The following is a 17,293-nucleotide window of genomic DNA, read 5'->3' as shown; positions in this document are numbered from 1 at the left end:
GACGCTCTTAAGCTACGATGGTTTCGGGAAACAGTCGGCAAATCTTAAGACGTTCGTAAGAGGGACTTTACGACGCTCTTAGGCTTAAGATGCTTTCGGGGAACTGGGCCCAGGCCAAAGTGTCATTTTACATCCTCTTTCAATTAGTCAAAGCCGATAGACCTACATTATGTTAACCTACCCATAACACAGAATTTAAGCAGAGCAAATAAACAAAAACAAGCTAAATATAAATTCGCAAAGGACCACTACCAGTTTATAAGGTAGTCTACAAATCTAACAAAGATAAAAGTATAGCGACGCTGCTGTAAGGACAACACTTGATGGCGTTTACACAAACCGCAAACTCCCAGGGTGGGAATCTTGTCGAATGTTAGGCTACTCCACTGAACACATTCAATTGCACTCTCTGGACTATCAGACGACGGCAACCCCAGGTCCCCTGCACTCATAATGAAGATGCAAGGGTCTGATTACGATGATCGGACCGTTTTCCTCGGGGAATGGGGACCTTTTCAGCAGATAGTGTTCTTTCTGTTATGTTGCAGCATTATACCTAATGGGTTTACTGGTTTGTCTATCGTGTTTATGGGTGACACTCCATCTCACCACTGTCATATCCCTGCACACTACAACATCACAGTTCAGTGGAGAAACGTGAGTATTCCCTGGGAAGAGCACGGTGGGACAATCCGGCTCAGTAGATGCACCAGACACAGACTTGATTTGATTAAAAGTTACTCAGACCAAGGTTACGAGCCATGGACAGACGTGAACGTTTCAGAAATAGAACAAGAGCTTTGCACGGATGGATGGGAATACGACCGGCAGCAATATACGTCTACAATTGTAACAGAGGTATGTACTGTAGCCTGATAAAAGTTTCCGGGTGTATTAGTAGTAGCCTATACGTTTACTGGTCGCGAAAAAGGTAAGCTACGTCAGTAGGCTAATCGAAAGACTAACCATTCGTTATTTTCCCCCAGTAATTACACTTCGGTTTGTTCCCTTATAAATCACTACTTATGATTTGTTTTTGAGGTCACGTGGTGTTTTGTGTCTGTTTTTCCTCATTCCCTTTGCATTGATTTTAGTCATAGACACATTGTGGGCCTGCAGACTGGGATAGCCTATGTAGCAATTTTGTCTCTTCTTTTACAAGGTTCATATTTACGGGTAAGAATGAATAGCAAAAGCTTAAATAAGCTTCTCAGATAAGATCCAGCCTATAAAGTTATGGTTGCTTCAGATTGTAATCATGTAGGGCCATTACAGTCCAAAGTGCTGTTGGTTATTTACAACTAAGACCAAGTAACATGTGTAGCAGGTGTATGTGTCCCTTGATCTGTCAGCTCCATATCTCTCTTTATGGGACAAACTGGAACAAATGATGACCGTAGAGTGGCAGTTCTTAAATACTAAGGAGCATTATTGATTGGGAAAGAGCAAAGGTAAATCATTGACATAGTTTTGTCCTAATCAACACGGGCAGCAATCCTGATTGAAATATTTTGAATAGACAGTGAAGGACATTGACATAGTTTTGTCCTAACCAACATGGGCAGCAATCCTGATTGAAATATTTTGAATAGATAGTGAAGGACGGTGAATAATTTGTAGAGCCATTGCAGCATTGCACAATGTAGGTTATAGTAAAAGTTAAAATATTGTTATGTGGTAAATTCAATATTTGCACAGGTGAGCTATCGTTTCAAACAATGTGCAAATAAAATAACACCACGTCTAACTCTGTTGTGCTCATCATACAGTGGGATCTGGTGTGTGCTGATGACTGGAAAACTCCAATGACCTCCTCAATCTTCTTCTGTGGGGTCCTTACTGGATCCTTTGTCTCTGGACAGATGTCTGACAGGTGATTAGAGAGAGAGAGAGAGAGAGCTACATTTATCAAATATAATAGCAGTTACAATACAATATGCTCAGCAATTAAAATAACACACCAACAGCACACAAGAAAAAGAACAAGATACAAAATGGATCAACCCATAAGGCACCGCAGACCTACCATATCTAAACATTTATTCAGTGTGGTATTCGGTATGTTTACCTAAACCATAAAGCCCCACTGAATGTTGCTTACGTAACAGCTGAACTCCACAACCATTCAATAAACAGTCAAAGCTTTCACTACAGATTGGAGAAGTGACATGTGTGACACCTTACACAGATGGATTATAATACATTGTTTATGCTTTTTGTAAGACTGTCCTTAACATTTATCTTATTGAAGTGCTGAACTTTATAATAAAGATACTCTCAAAAAATTAATTCCACTTGAAATTCATGTTTGCTTTTACATTAGAAGATGAATGAAGTTATGTCCTTTTCGAAGCAGTCCTTTTCGAAGCAGTACAATGACTTGTAGAGCTGAGGTGGGGACAAGCTGAAAACAGACTCTTGTTGATACCAACTCTGTGCCCTTATTTTGTCTTTGTTTGTCCTCCAGGTTTGGAAGAAAGATGGTGCTCTTCTCGACTATGGCAATTCAGACCATTTTTACCCTCATTCAGGTCTTCTCCCCATCATGGCTCTGGTTTTGTGCCTTTTATTTCGTAGTGGGGATGGGACAAATATCCAACTATGTAGCTGCATTTATTTTAGGTATTTATTATGTTTGTCTTGGATTATTATTTTACTCATTCATCCATTAAAGCTGTTCGTCCCTCACTTTTTAAGTATAAGGTGGCCAGAGTCTGAGAACACCAAAGTCATGGAGAAGCAAAAATGGTCATGCCCAACTTTGTAATCGCCAGTAGATTTAATAGCTTTGTACCATGTGCGATTATTTGAGTGTGTGTGTATGTGAGAAGATGTGTTTTATGACATATGGACCCTTTCAAGAGAGTTCCATTATCAGCATCATAGTTGGCCCCACAAGACTTCCTTTTTAACATTCCATATGTTATCTTAATGTAGAGGAAGTAGATTGGGGCCCAAATAGAATGTTCAAGCATTGTTTTTGTTTACCTTGTTGAAAGGGTCCATACATGTGGATATTTTTACACAGCTTCACTTGATGGTGCATCTGAATCACTTGTCTGCCAACAGGAATGGAGATTTTGAGCCCGTCGATCCGAGTCCTGTTTGGGACTCTGGGGGTGTGCCTGTTCTTTGCTCTGGGCTACATGTTGCTGCCTCTGGCGGCCTATCTTATCAGAGACTGGCGCATGCTGCAGCTTGCCCTCACACTACCAGGCTTCCTCTATGTTCCTCTATGGTGGTGGGTGTTTATATATATAATATGGTGGTGGGTGTTTATATATATAATATGGTGGTGGGTGTTTATATATATATATATATAACACCATATACTGACAGTATATATATATCTATGGTGGTACACAAGGAAGGGGAGGTGCTGGCAAAACTGAAAAAAACAGGACATTTATAAAAACAGAAAAAAATAAACAGGACATTTGAATGATGCACACATCATAAGCATACACTATACCTCTGTCATGTGACACGCCTTAAGCGCTTGTGTGTACAACAGCAACATGTACATCTATGACGACCTGCTTGTACAAAAAACTTCAAATTCATGTTTGGAAGATGGCATTCAAGGCATACACAACACTTTCAAAAATCAAAGTGCCAGCTGGTGCTGGTGGAAGTGCTTTCAGTTGGTGAAAATTATGTGGAGGACCACAGTAATATATGCAGTAACCGGTATTAACAGGATCAGGACGTTTGAGGTCCCAATATATGAAAATAATGGAATGGAAAGTTCTCATTATATACATGACTATATAATGACTATAACAAGGCTCTCCTCATCCGGTTTGCAGTGACTCTGTTGATGGTGTTTTTGAAGGTTCATTCCAGAGTCTCCTCGGTGGCTTCTATCTCAGGGCAGAGTGCAGGAGGCTGAGGCCATAGTGAGGGACGCCGCCAGAAGGAATGGAGTGGCCGCCCCAGAGGTCATCTTTGAGCGAACTCAGGTCAGAAAGGTTCACACGTGAGTGTGTATGTGTGTGTGTGTTGGGCCGTGCTGTTGTCAGTGGCACTCTGCATATTTGCCATATCTTGTAGGGACATGTAGAATGTCAACTTCGCTTTAGGTGTTATAGACACTTTCAACTACATAAACAGTCATGTCCGATACCAAGGCATTTCCTGTGGCACTGAGCTAACGGTAACTCGGGGATAAACAAAAATAAAAAAAAGAAGTTTCACTGTTCACATTTCGTGGAGCTCTACGCTATAGTCCGAAATAATGTCACTATATAGTATCTGTATTTGTTTTGAGCATTTTAACCGGAAACCCTCTAGGGACAGATTGAAAAGGTCTATAAATTCAGACACCAACAGCTGTCACAACTTGATTGTTATTGAAGTTAGGCCATAAAAGGGTTGTGCTGCCAAGGGTCAATTCTTTCTTCCTGAAGAGTTCATTGCCCTGCACAAAGCATCTTACTATTTGATAAATGACCCATCAACCCATGATCTTAATTACTACAGTAAGGTTAAAAGTTGCAGGCATATTGTCCATTTACTATTCACACCAATTTGTCTAAAATGTTAGTACTGACATCAGGATGGTGCTGAAAAACATTTGGATATAATTGGACTCTCTATGAATACTGTAGAACCTCCTTAATACCAAAGAATGCAGATTATTTTATGTCAGCTGAAAGAATGTGTGTGTGTGTGTGTGTGTATGTGTGTATGTGTGTGTGTGTGTGTGGTGTGTCTGTGTGTGTGTGTGTTTGGGGGGAAGGCACGAACAAGGTTTCTTCTGGTTCACCACACAATCATGAGGTGAATTTGACACCAATCAAAGCTAGTTTTGGTAGTTGATAGAACCACACTTATTATCACTCAAGCGTGCAACATTGGCGAGGAATTTACAAAATAGTGGCCTCTTTGTGAACGCATTCGTCTGGCTGCAGAGACCTTTGTAATTTTCCACAAAGAGACCGGAATGAGGCTCACAGCAGAGAGTTCCGAAGTCCTACCGTGATGGGGAATGTCAGTCAATAGGTCCACAGCTCAGGGTTCACATGAAGAGCTCTTTTCCAAAATGCTATATTTACTATTTTAATGCATTTTCATAAATCTTTTTTTGTTTTTTTTTGTTTTCCAAGTCATTTCAGTGGAACTGTAATTGTGTTATTGCTATTTGATTTATCTTTACTCAATCAAAACAACACACTTTTATTGATATTACCTGAAATAAACAATTAAATAACATGAATTATTAATGTTTTCATAAATGCCGTTTTGGAAAAGAGCTCTTCACTTTTAAGAGTCTGCAGAATACTCTTCAACACTTTTGTATTTGATTGTACCATTGGCATTGTGTATTTCATTGTTATGGTAGAGTTTTTGTAGTTTGTCATAATTTACTTTCTGAAATAGACACTGGTGAAGTCCTTTATGATGAAATATCTGTAAGTAATTTCCCTGTGTGTGTGCATGTTTTTCATATATTATTGAACAATATTTGAGATCTGTATCTAGACTGTTGCGGTTAATAAAAGACAATAGAAGAAAAAGGAGATAAATCTGTTAATACTTTGGACCCCCCAAAAATATAAGAACTCTCCTTGACATGGGGAGGTGCAAGTGAGTCTGTTATTATAGCTGTGTGTAGTAAATTGTTGACATTTCTTTTGTTTTGTTTTCGAGTGACATTAATGTCTTGTACCACACTGGCCACGCACATTTCAAACATACTTGTTATGACACGTGCACTGTAGCCAGGCAACCAAGCTGAAAAAATGCAGTCCCACAACATCTGTGATCTGGTGAGGACCGACAACATCCGCTGCATAACTATCGTGCTGTGCCTGGTCTGGTGAGTGCCCGGTCTCTAGCCATGTGGGATAGGAACAGAAAACAATAAGTGAAGCTGTGGTAAAGATCAAAGAAAGCTTCTCCTTCTTAGATCAGCCTCTCTCTCTCCCTCCCTCTCTTTCTCTCTCTCCTTCTCTCTCGCTCTCTTTCCTAGGACTACTCTCTCTATCGGATACTTTGCCTTGTCGCTGAACACGGCCAACCTGCATGGGGACTCCTATTTGAACTGCTTCCTGTCTGCGGCCATTGAGCTGCCAGCGTACACCATCGCCTGGCTAATGTACCGGTACTGGCCTCGGCGCATGTGCCTCTTCTCCACTCTCTTCCAGGGAGGCGTTGTGCTGCTTCTCATTCATCTCATACCACAGAGTAAGATACAGTATGGTACTGTATTGTTGCAGATACTGTTGACATGTATATTTGCATAACACCAAAAACATGTTTTTTTATTCATTATTACTAGCTAAGATAAGAGTATGCTTTCTGGAGTTGTAAGCACTGATAAATATTGATAAATACTGATGAATATTCACAGTATACTTTAAAGGAAAATTCTGGTATTTATCACTTTGAGTCCCTTTTCTGGTTTGTTTTGGATGAACTAGAGGGGTGGACACCGAAATGTTGACGTTGAATGATCAACCTAATTAATTAATGTAACATTAATGTACCTACTATATCATCAAAAATACCAGGACTTTCTCCATACTCACAGCCTCTATACCACACATCCCATTTTGTATCCCTCTACAGATATGATCGGTATTGCCATCACACTAGAGATGCTGGGGAAGTTTGGTGTGACGGCTGCCTTTGCTATCGTGTATGCTGTGACAGCAGAGCTCTATCCCACGGTGCTGAGAAACACAGCACTGGGCGCCTGCTCCATGGCATCCCGGGTGGGGAGCATCTCTGCTCCATACTTCATCTATCTGGGTACAATAACCACATCACATTGCCCCCCAAAATCCATGACTAAAGGGCCAATCACACCAGGGACGATAACTATAACCATAACTATACCATAACGATAAAAGCGTCCACAAGAAAAGCATCCGTTTCTTGTGCATTTATTCAGTCAAACATTCAGACACTGGGTTTGGATAAAAGCAATATTAGTTTAGTTGAAAAAATATTATTATAATAAGTATAATATTAAAAATAATTATTATATCATTAATTATTGTAGGATCAATATAAGATACTAATTTTGTACAATATAGAATACTAATAATTACTGAATTAAACATATATATATATATATTAATGTTGTTTTGGTCTAACCTCTTTTTGGTGTTTTTTTTACGCAGGGAACTTTTACCAGTCTCTGCCGTACATATTAATGGGCACTCTGAGTGTCCTCTCCGGGTTGCTCAGCCTCCTGCTGCCCGAGAGCCTGGGAATGCCGCTCCCGGACAGCATCAATCACATGCAAACAATCCCGTGGTGAGATCCCAAAGGCCAGGCCTAGCAAAACCTTGTGCAGTAAAATGAAAATATTGTGAATGTGGAAACAAGTTGGTTGCGCAGATTAGGTGGTATAGCGGATGGATAGAGGAGTAGGGGTGCTTATCCAATATTGCATTGTATCTGGGGTTCATCATAAACATCATGAACATTTGAACTGCATGATTTTCTGGTTTCAGAAACTTTCTGTAAAAGTTCACTCAGGCTGTATGGCAAACTTTTTGTGATCTTCACAACATTGATCTAATTGTGCATGCATTTTTTCAGCTGCAAGAGAAGCGAAAGATCTAAAACGTACAATCTCACCAGTGTTAAAGGAGACGAGGACCATTCAGATGAAACAATGGTGGACTCCACAATTAGTGGACTGAAACAGTGAAGTTACTATAGTCAAGATGTTATACAACTAGTCACATTCCTTTTTCACTTACACATGCCAGTGTTTTTATTAGTAGCCTACAGTCAAACATCTTGTGCTGAGTGAAAAAAAAACCCTACAGTAAACATTCACATGTCTACATTCTCTCACAGATACCCTTGATACATGCTGCATCTTTTAGAATTTAAAGAATGCCAAAGATACAAAACGAAAATAAGTGAGAACTAATAGAACTGTAATAGTGTTTTAAAAATAAAGAATAGCCTGATATTCATTTGGTAACAAATCAAATGAGTGCAGGATAAACTGTGATTGCCATTTGACTAAGTTGAATGATTCTTTGTGTTTGAAAATAGTAAAATTTGTCTTTGTCTGCATTTGTGATCTTTTTCTAGATAATAAATATATGAACTGTCTGTTAAGATGGCATACCAAATTTGTTTATAGTTTGACTTCCAATAAGACTTTATTTGTGAGCTTGACTTGCAACTTCTCATTTGGATCCTCTTCTTTGGAAAAACAGGAACATTTGATCCTGATAAATGGAAAAAGGCATACAATTATATCATTACTTTAACAAGTTAGCTTATATGCTAACTTCTTTTTTTTCTTCATTGAAACTGTACTTGTGATGTAGACTCGTTTTAGGGGGATTATATGTAATGTTAAATCACTTTGCAATATCTGTATCTTGCTTACTTATGGTCTCAACCTGCAACCTGCAAGACATGCAGTATTACTGTACCTATAACATCATAACAAGTATGAACACAGATAGACAGATAGATATTGATTGATTGATTGATTGACAGACAGGCATAAAGAGAGATAAATAGATAGATGGGACTAAATTATCATGATGGCTTTCCTGGGGAATATGGTTGCGTTATTCTCACCGCTCCCTTTGATGCATCGCCTCTAAGGTCTCTGGCAGAGGCCTTCTAAAGCTCTCGGGCAGCAGGAAAGTGGCCGCTCCTGACACAACACACAGGCTCCCCAAAACCATGTGAGGGAGGACAGCATGATATGCACCTGTAGAGAGACAAGACCATCGCATGGGGAGAAGTGTTATGGAACCAAAGAGCATACGTTTTGTTGGCTCTTGGCCCCCTTCCTCACATATCCTCAATGGCAGGTGGGAACAACACGTGCCACATATGCATCTCTCTGTCCTTCACATGACCATATATCATTAAAATGAATTAGAAGATGACATCAAAACGAGTTGCCTGATAAAAGCATCCCTGAAAAACGGGGAAATTGTTGCATATGTGGCTTTAACTTACTTAAATAGAAGAGGTAGGGAGCGACGGTACTGCCCACACGAGACACCATGGCACAGGCCCCCACTGCAGTGTTCCTGATCACCGTTGGATACAACTCGCCGGTGTAGACAAACATCAGGGCTGTTCCAGTGGCTATCCCAAACTTGCCCAGCATCTCCAGAGCCCTGGCGGCTGTTGGCAAATCTATGTAATCAAATCATGTGTGTCTTTCATTAGACTGCCAGCAAGTCCCAGAGTTTTCAGGCTTATACTATGACATGTCTTCCTTGCACAATACAAAAGTATGGGACAGCAACATAAAACAACATTTTTAACTATGCCTAGTGGCCTGGTTGCCTTTAATTTACCGGCTGGTGCTATCTGTACGGAATAGAGAGCAACCCCTGCTAGCATCATGCTAGTCATGCAGGAGAGCCTCCTGGGGAGGAAGTGCACAGACAGCCAGCTGATGAGGTAAGCAGGAACTTCGATGGCGGCGGAGATGAGGCAGTTGATATAGGGGTCTCCATGCAGACGGGATGTATTCAGAGACAGGCCAAAATAACCCATACTCAGAGTCATCCTGGTGGCATAAAGCTAATAATGATGATGATGGTCATATTATTATTATAATTCTTCTTCTTCTTCTTATTATTATTAGTAGTAGTAGTAGTAGTAGTAGTAGTAGTAGTAGTATCTCTGTTTATCTCATATTAGATCCATATGTGATGAACATTACCCATTCCCCTGTGCAATTTTTTTTTTCTACATTTTACACACACTTACCAGACTAAAAATAGAATAAGTGTTATATTTCTAATTTTGGCCACTTTAAGGAGATCCAGAAAACTATATTTCACTGAGGCTTTAGGAGATCCATCTTCTACCTAAAATAAACAAAACATATTGTCTTATGTTTATTTCAAACTGTTTTCAAACTTATTTTTGCCATTTTTATTTTACTTTAGATGCAATAATGAGAGTTTTCATTTTTAAGTCAGGTATAGGGGTTTTCAAGACATGATGATTTTCTGATGTTTCTTTGTTAATTTTTCTATTAAGTACCTCCAGAAAGATGACATCTGGAGCAATGACTTTATTCCTCCTAGCGGCGTCCCTCAGTATGGCCTCCGCCTCCTGCACTCTGCCCCGAGACAGAAGCCACCGAGGAGACTCTGGAATTAACCTACACAGAAAGATACTCACGTTGAACAACTTTTTACAAACAGGCTATTTTCTAATATGAGCTATATAATGACCAAACATAAGGATTAAAGCAGAGGTGGAAACCTCTGGCTAGAAGTTAACCCGTTTAATCCCAAATTTTTCCCTTGAATATATCAAAATCATGTGTCTTGAGTAACCCTATGAAGTAATCAATTACTATTTTTTCAAATTTTCCTGAAAAAGTGGGCGAAAAGGAGTATTTTATGCTTGGTCACAATTGTGACCGTTGGCAAACAACATAGTCCGATTTTAGGGATTTTCACACATTTCACTGTGCAATCATCTAATTTTCAATAAATTCCAGTCAGAGATGATAAGGGGACATTGTCCCAGGTCTGTTCTTTACTTTTAATTTTATATCACAATACAATACTCAACATTGCCTCTGCAATTCTCTATTACATTATAAGTGTGCCGATTTTTCCATAGAAATGGCATTATATAACACTATTATGACTATAGTGTAAACAACACCACCCTACAATACAACAGCAACCACAAATGTTACAAAAAGTGATTTGTCAGTTTGTTTGTGTTTATTATTGTATTATTATACAATATTATTATTATTATTTTATAATTCATTATTTATTTATTTAATTAATTAATTAATTAATTAATTAATTAATTAATTAATTAATTAAACAACAGATTGTCCTGCAAGTCTACTGCCATACTGCCAGGTCTCCTTTGCTCAGTGGTATTGTTAAGTTCACTAAATGAAGTGAACCTATGTTACCTGGTCCCTATATATGCTCCAAAGGCCTTATATTCATAAGGCCCTATGTTCCCAGTGTCCTATGTATCCTGGGACCTATGCACATTTGGCTACCTATTATGTGCTTTATAAAGCTGGAGGACCCTGGAAACATACAATGCTTGACCTGGGGAACACAGGACACCTGTCCATGATCCCATCACATATAAACCTGAGGAGCATAGGAGCCTGCTCTGACTTCAGTTGTTGGCCTAATCTAGTGTCAGAGGGATGTGATGTCCACTATATTGCTAAATTTGATTAATTTTACCACTGGAAATGCATACAACAGTATTACCATATGAGCCTGTCTGGCATCAAACACACACGTGGAGAGGTGTGTTTTGGTGAGTGCTGTTAAACATATTTTCATCACAGCATGCAACTAGGTAACTTGCCATCTTCATAAGGCCCTATATTCCCAGTGTCCTATGTATCCTGGGACCCATGCTCATTCGGGTACCTATTATGTGCTTTATAAAGCTGGAGGACCCTGGAAACATACAATGCTTGACCTGGGGTACACAGGACCCCTGTCCATAATCCTATTACATATAAACCTGAGGAGCATAGGAGCCTGCTCTGACCTCAGTTATTGGCCTAATCTAGTGTCAGAGTGTGATATCCACTATATTGCTAAATTTGATTAAGTATAAGTATATATACTCTTTTGATCCCGTGAGGGAAATTTGGTCTCTGCATTTATCCCAATCCGTGAATTAGTGAAACACACACAGCACACAGTGTACACACAGTGAGGTGAAGCACACACTAATCCCGGTGCAGTGAGCTGCCTGCATCAACAGCGGCGCTCGGGGAGCAGTGAGGGGTTAGGTGCCTTGCTCAAGGGCACTTCAGCCGTGCCTACTGGTCGGGGTTCGAACCGGCAACCCTCTGGTTACAGGTCCGAAGTGCTAACCAGTAGGCCACGGCTGCCCAATTTTACCACTGAATTAAGTAAGGTTCTAAATGCATAATAGGAAACATTCTGTAATTTGGACATACAATAGTGTCAGAGCAGATTCTTGAGACACTTTTTTTTTGATCACATGAAGCTTTGCTTCTGGTTCGTCTGACTGGTCCCTGTGGCAGAGGCCCTTTACTGTATATAAGTGGAGGGGGTATTGTTGGGAAAAGGGGTGGGGAATACATTTTCTGGTAAGGTTGTTCATATCTACTGCAAGTCTCTGCATAAATTCAGCCAATATGCCTTCAACATTATACCCCCCACCACCTTGTTATATGTAATATAATAGTCAAAAAGTATGATTTACTGTTTTTTAAGGTGTGATTGTAAAATCTGTCAGTTAGATCTGATATGTGCAGGAAGTAACAAGGAAGGGAAAATGAAATTAAAATAAAGAACAGCATAGAAAATCAGCTAATACAATACAATAATGTATAATAGTGGTATAATGGATTTTCTATGTAAAAATTGGCACTAGAGAATTTCAGAGGCCATGTAGAGAAATACCATGTGATACAAATACAATGTTCAATGTTGTACAATGTTGTTTCCCAACGGTCACAATTGTGACTGTCATCATGTTCACTCATGCTATGAGAACGCTGAACAAAGTTCACATATTTCAATTGCATCCCTCCATACTAGACACCTTAAAGATTATGTGTGCCAAAAATCTTTGTCCTATGTGTACATAAAGATACTTTTCTAAGCTTTAGTTTGGGAGCTTTTGGGTGGACATTTTCTGGTCAGGGTGCAACCAAAACATAAGCAGCTCTGGCCATGTGACAAATTACACTACACATTTGGCACTGCGCATATTTAACTGAGACCCTTTCAGGTTTCTATTTTTGAGAGAAATGTATTGATAATTCATCCAGTAACAGTTTTAAAGGCACAAGAGCAAGGGTTTTTTGTACGGTCACAATTGTTAAACGGGTTAATGTCCTGCTAAGTCACTAAACCAGCTGATTTCTCTCATTAGCACACCTCATCAGTCAGATAGATCAGCTAATTAGTGGAATCATCTGTGTTAAGTGCACAGGTAGAACCAATGCAAGGTAGGATGTTCCCCCTCTGAAGCTTGACTTTCTGCCGCTGCGAAATTGTACTGTAGTGTTGTTGTTGTTGCGCATAACGTGACCTTTGGTTCTATGCCATTGCAGTCCCCAATACTTACCACCAGAGGGGGATATAGATCAGTCCAGGGACAGACAGGGCAACCAAGAGCATCCTCCAGTCACGTATGTAAAATGCAATCAGAGGCAGCATCATATAGCCGATGGCAAAGAAGAAGCAGACACCGAGTGATGAGTAGAGGACTCTCACAGAACCAGACAGAATCTCTGCACCTGTCAATATGAAAGAAAAGAAAAAAGGACTTAAAACACATTTATGCATGTATTTATTGGCACCCTTGGTAAAGACGGGTATAAAAAAACATATTTTTCTTAAAAACTCAGGTAACACTTTAGTTTATGGAACCCATAATGTTAGCCATCAATACATAACTAATACTGTATGTGTATATTAGGTTTTTATTCAACAATTTCTTATTCTTACTCAAAAGGAGATTTATTTTTTGTTAATTCTTAAGAAGCAAATTTTCCCTGTCAGAATATTTTTTTTAATAATTTGCTTCCCTTTAAGGTTTCATTGCTTTCATTGTGAAACTAAGATAACACGGCAATATACATTTTTTATACCCCTTTTTACTCATCTTTACCAGGGAAGCCAAAAATGTACAGGTATGTACAGGTGCATCTCAAAAACATTGAATATCATGATCAAAAGTTATTTTTTCCTGTAATTTATTTAAAAAAACTGAAACGTTCATATAATCTAGATTCAAGTCACATCAAGTGAAATATTTCAAGCCTTTTTTTGTTTTAATCTTCATTATTAATCTTGCTGATTATGGTTTACAGCTAATGGAAATAAAAAATCTAGAATATCAAAAGATTAGAATAAAAACGTTATTATACAGAACTGTCAACCTGAGATCTAATCAGCTAAATAAGTTGAAACACCGGCAATGGTTTCCTGAGCCTTTAGTCTGTCTGTGGGCAGGTTAATGGATTTTTCCATAAATTTCAAATTTGTTGAGATGCACCTGTATATGTATGTATAAGAGGTAGACATTATGAATATTTTGAATACCTAAAACAAATGCTGCCACGTAATTTGATATTTGCCCCATCCCTACAATGAAGAAAATAACAGAGAACATTTCCCAAGATGTGGAAAAAACCTGAATAAATGTGAACACTGTTTGGATCGTCATGGTCATGAAAAGTACTGGTTTCCTGCCACACCTAAACATAAAAGAGAAAAAAGGAGATATACATGTTACATTGGCAGGTATCTTGCAAATGCAGTGACAAGGAACTGGGCATTAAGATTTATATTAGTGGACATATCCAACTATAGTACAGCGGTTAAGCCCTCTAATCAAGGGGAATTGTGCACTTTTTTTAAAAAGGAACATGAAACTTCTACCATAGTTAGGTTATACCATAAGGTTTATTTTCAGATTGGGAGGGAAGTCAAATTTGACCTCTGAGGCCCGGGAGAGGTCAAATCCAAGATGGCCGCCAATAATATTCAAAAGTGCCTCACGTTGGAACCAAACAGAGTAGAAAAACACTTAAGGTGTCATTCCCAACTTTTGGGTGCCCATTCTGTATCTGATAACTTGAAGCCACCAGAGTTCAAGAAAATGCATTTATGTAAAGGTCAAGGTAAACAAAACATCAAAATATTCATTTTTTTATGTACCCTATGTACCCCAATTAATTTCTTTGTTGTCCCTGTATTATTCAGTTATTAGTTGTTATTTCATGAGATGTGTGGCTAATTTCATTTCTTCACAGCACAGAATTATCCACAGGTGACCCCCCTAGACCATTTTCACAGACCACCTGCCATACCACCGCTGGTTAAAAAAACCCTGCTTTAGAGAGTTGTTGCTACAGGCCACAGTACGCACAATGTAGAGAGCACTTCAATCGACATATTCTAACAGTTAAACATATTGACTATGAACAAACAATATTATTACATAATTACATAATATTATTCATGTTGCAAATTAATTTAACCATAGCCAGGAAGGAGTTTTCCTTGGTAGTTAGCTTTTGAGGTAAACATCATGGACATTGATCAAAATAATTATCCTAGCTAAACTAGAAGACAGTCTGGAACATTTATGTGAGCTGAAGCTAGTTTAAAGATTGAACAGAGTATATTGTAGATATGTCAGCTTGGTAATGTGAAATTTGTTATGGCTCAGAGGTCAGAGGTCAAATTTGACTTCCCTCCCAAACTGAAAAACTATGGTAGAAGTTTCATGTTTCTTTCAAAAAGTGCACAATTTTCATGGTTACCCGCTGTACTACTATGAATTAGGAAGGCTGGACCAGATACAGTACTATGCTGTAGTGCTATCTATCTGTCATTCAACCAAGTAATCTGATCCAACATCCCATTCATCCATCTATCCTTAAACTTTCAGTAAACTTTCTTATTACCAGTCTGACAGTTGACCAGAAAAGAAGGACCCAAATAAGACACCAATGAAGTAGACCGAGGAGGTGAACGACTCCTTCCAGCGTTGACCACAAACAAGGTCAAACTGCAAGAATCAGATGAGACCTCAATTTCTGCCATGGCATTGCTAGTGTTTCTACTCTCAAATGCCTTAATTATTTGTACAATAGGATCAACTTGTACAAGATACATTTGAGAACACAATTCATGTCTGTCCCTGTTTATGCAGTTATGATATTGAAATCATTTTTTTTCTATCAAATAATACAAGACAGTTTCCATCACCATTATAGAAAGTGTTTTGCAGTTAATTTTCTACTAATAGTTTAGTCAGTCATCAAAACCTCTGTGACGATGGTTGACTGGTAGATATCTTTGCTGTAGCTCCATCCATCCAAGCATTTCTCCTGTTCGATGTCTGTGACGTTGACATCCAGTCCAGGGACGAGACCTCCATCGGAGAAGTTCTTCACCACATCCAGCCTGTACCTGCTGCACATGCTCTGTTGTGCCTGCCCGTCCACCGTCTCGGACGGGATAATGGCCGCTCGCCATGCCTCGGTCAGGTTCACTTCGGGGATGAGGCAGTGGTGGGATGGTGAAGCTGCCAAAAATATAACTGAAAAGGCACTGAATCCATTGGGGATTGTACTGAAACAGAGAACAAAGAATACAACCTGCTGAAACTGTCCCCACACCCCTAAGAAAGCAGTGGTTTGATCATAGTCCGCCATGACACAACATTTTGAAGGATCACTTTGTTGTATGATAGTCAGTGGATGACTCAGTCTAGTTACACATTCTACCAATGTGTAATGATTCACCTAAGAGTGTGAATGTAAGTGTGACCATACCACTGTAAAACTTACAACCCAAGAGTTAGGAGCCTGTTTGACTTAGGAAAATGAGAAGATCTGTTCCTCCATTTAGCTTTTTTGTTAGGTCTACAGTAGACTATAAGGAAATATGCACTCAAAACCCACCACAGACAAAAGGAAACATGAGTCACTAAAATTATTTTAAGATAGATTCCATTACTTTTGCACTAGGGTGTTTGTGTGATGCTGATACAATGTATATCCTTTTGATGACCAGGTGCTTGCATGTCTTCAATTAATGATTATTGCAAAATCTTGAAATTCTGCAGATTAGTACTAATTTTCATGTCCCTAATTAATAAGGATTCTTTCTCATGGCACAAATACAAGACATGTGCTGCAGCTATAATTATGGCACATTAATCTGCACAAAACATCAGCTGAACACACAAACTCTTCCCAAAGTTTTCTTAAACACTTCTTTTTTGTTGTTGTTGTTGTTTTTTTTTTTTTTTCAATGTTATGGTACATAGGCTACACGTGCTTGCTCATGCTGAGAGAAATCTTGACCAGGACAACATTTCACCTAGTCATAGCCTAATTAGTTCTCACCAATTAATGCTTAGTTGTTGTTTGTAGGCCTATGTTGTGGTTATTGTTATTATTCTGTTAAATGTTAGCCTTTTTAGCATATTAGTAATATTGTTTATATGACTTTACCTTAAACTTTATTTAAGCTAATTTATTAATGTTTACTTAAGTCATTTAAAGTTTGGACAAAGTGAATCCATCACGCAGCCATTTAAAACACGAGGTCATAGGCAGGGGTGAAAGTAAGCCGGTACTGGCCGGTACGGAGTACCACTAAAATATTTGGAGAGGGTACGCCGTACCGGAAAGAAAACTATACTGTCTCTGAAAAATATAGCACTTTCAGCATGACAACACAACTGCTAACGTCAAATTACCAGAAGCAACACGTTTCCCCCAAAATATATTTCACAAAATTTCAGTGCCCCTTGAGATGCGAGTTTACCTGTGGAACTT

At 38.9% G+C, this 17,293-nt stretch overlaps 2 protein-coding genes across 3 annotated transcripts; one reads left to right on the top strand and one right to left on the bottom strand.

Moving 5' to 3' along the window:
• The first annotated feature begins 387 nt into the window (after positions 1-387).
• Positions 388-8,102, top strand: slc22a21 (solute carrier family 22 member 21). Of its 2 annotated transcripts, none has more exons than XM_048237462.1 (10): positions 388-657; positions 1,770-1,873; positions 2,468-2,622; positions 3,070-3,241; positions 3,836-3,962; positions 5,724-5,821; positions 5,975-6,189; positions 6,574-6,756; positions 7,131-7,266; positions 7,555-8,102. In XM_048237462.1, the coding sequence occupies exons 1-10, from the start codon at positions 454-456 to the stop codon at positions 7,664-7,666; spliced, it is 1,506 nt and encodes a 501-aa protein (XP_048093419.1). In that variant the 5' UTR covers positions 388-453; the 3' UTR covers positions 7,667-8,102. The 2 variants fall into 2 exon arrangements, with proteins under 2 accessions (XP_048093419.1, XP_048093418.1); XM_048237461.1 differs by having other exon boundaries at positions 388-858.
• LOC125290976 (solute carrier family 22 member 4-like) lies at positions 7,706-16,186 on the bottom strand. Its single transcript, XM_048237463.1, has 10 exons — positions 15,773-16,186; positions 15,410-15,513; positions 14,040-14,194; positions 13,060-13,231; positions 9,997-10,117; positions 9,718-9,818; positions 9,300-9,514; positions 8,953-9,135; positions 8,563-8,698; positions 7,706-8,201 (listed from the first exon to the last, which is right to left on the bottom strand). Exons 1-10 carry the CDS (start codon positions 16,160-16,162, stop codon positions 8,108-8,110), a joined length of 1,671 nt encoding a protein of 556 aa, XP_048093420.1. The 5' UTR covers positions 16,163-16,186; the 3' UTR covers positions 7,706-8,107.
• Between the last annotated feature and the right edge of the window lie 1,107 nt (positions 16,187-17,293).

Source organism: Alosa alosa, chromosome 2 (assembly GCF_017589495.1).
Source record: "Alosa alosa isolate M-15738 ecotype Scorff River chromosome 2, AALO_Geno_1.1, whole genome shotgun sequence".
In the NCBI taxonomy this organism is placed as follows: domain Eukaryota; kingdom Metazoa; phylum Chordata; class Actinopteri; order Clupeiformes; family Clupeidae; genus Alosa; species Alosa alosa.
This window is presented reverse-complemented; position numbering and strand designations above follow the sequence as displayed.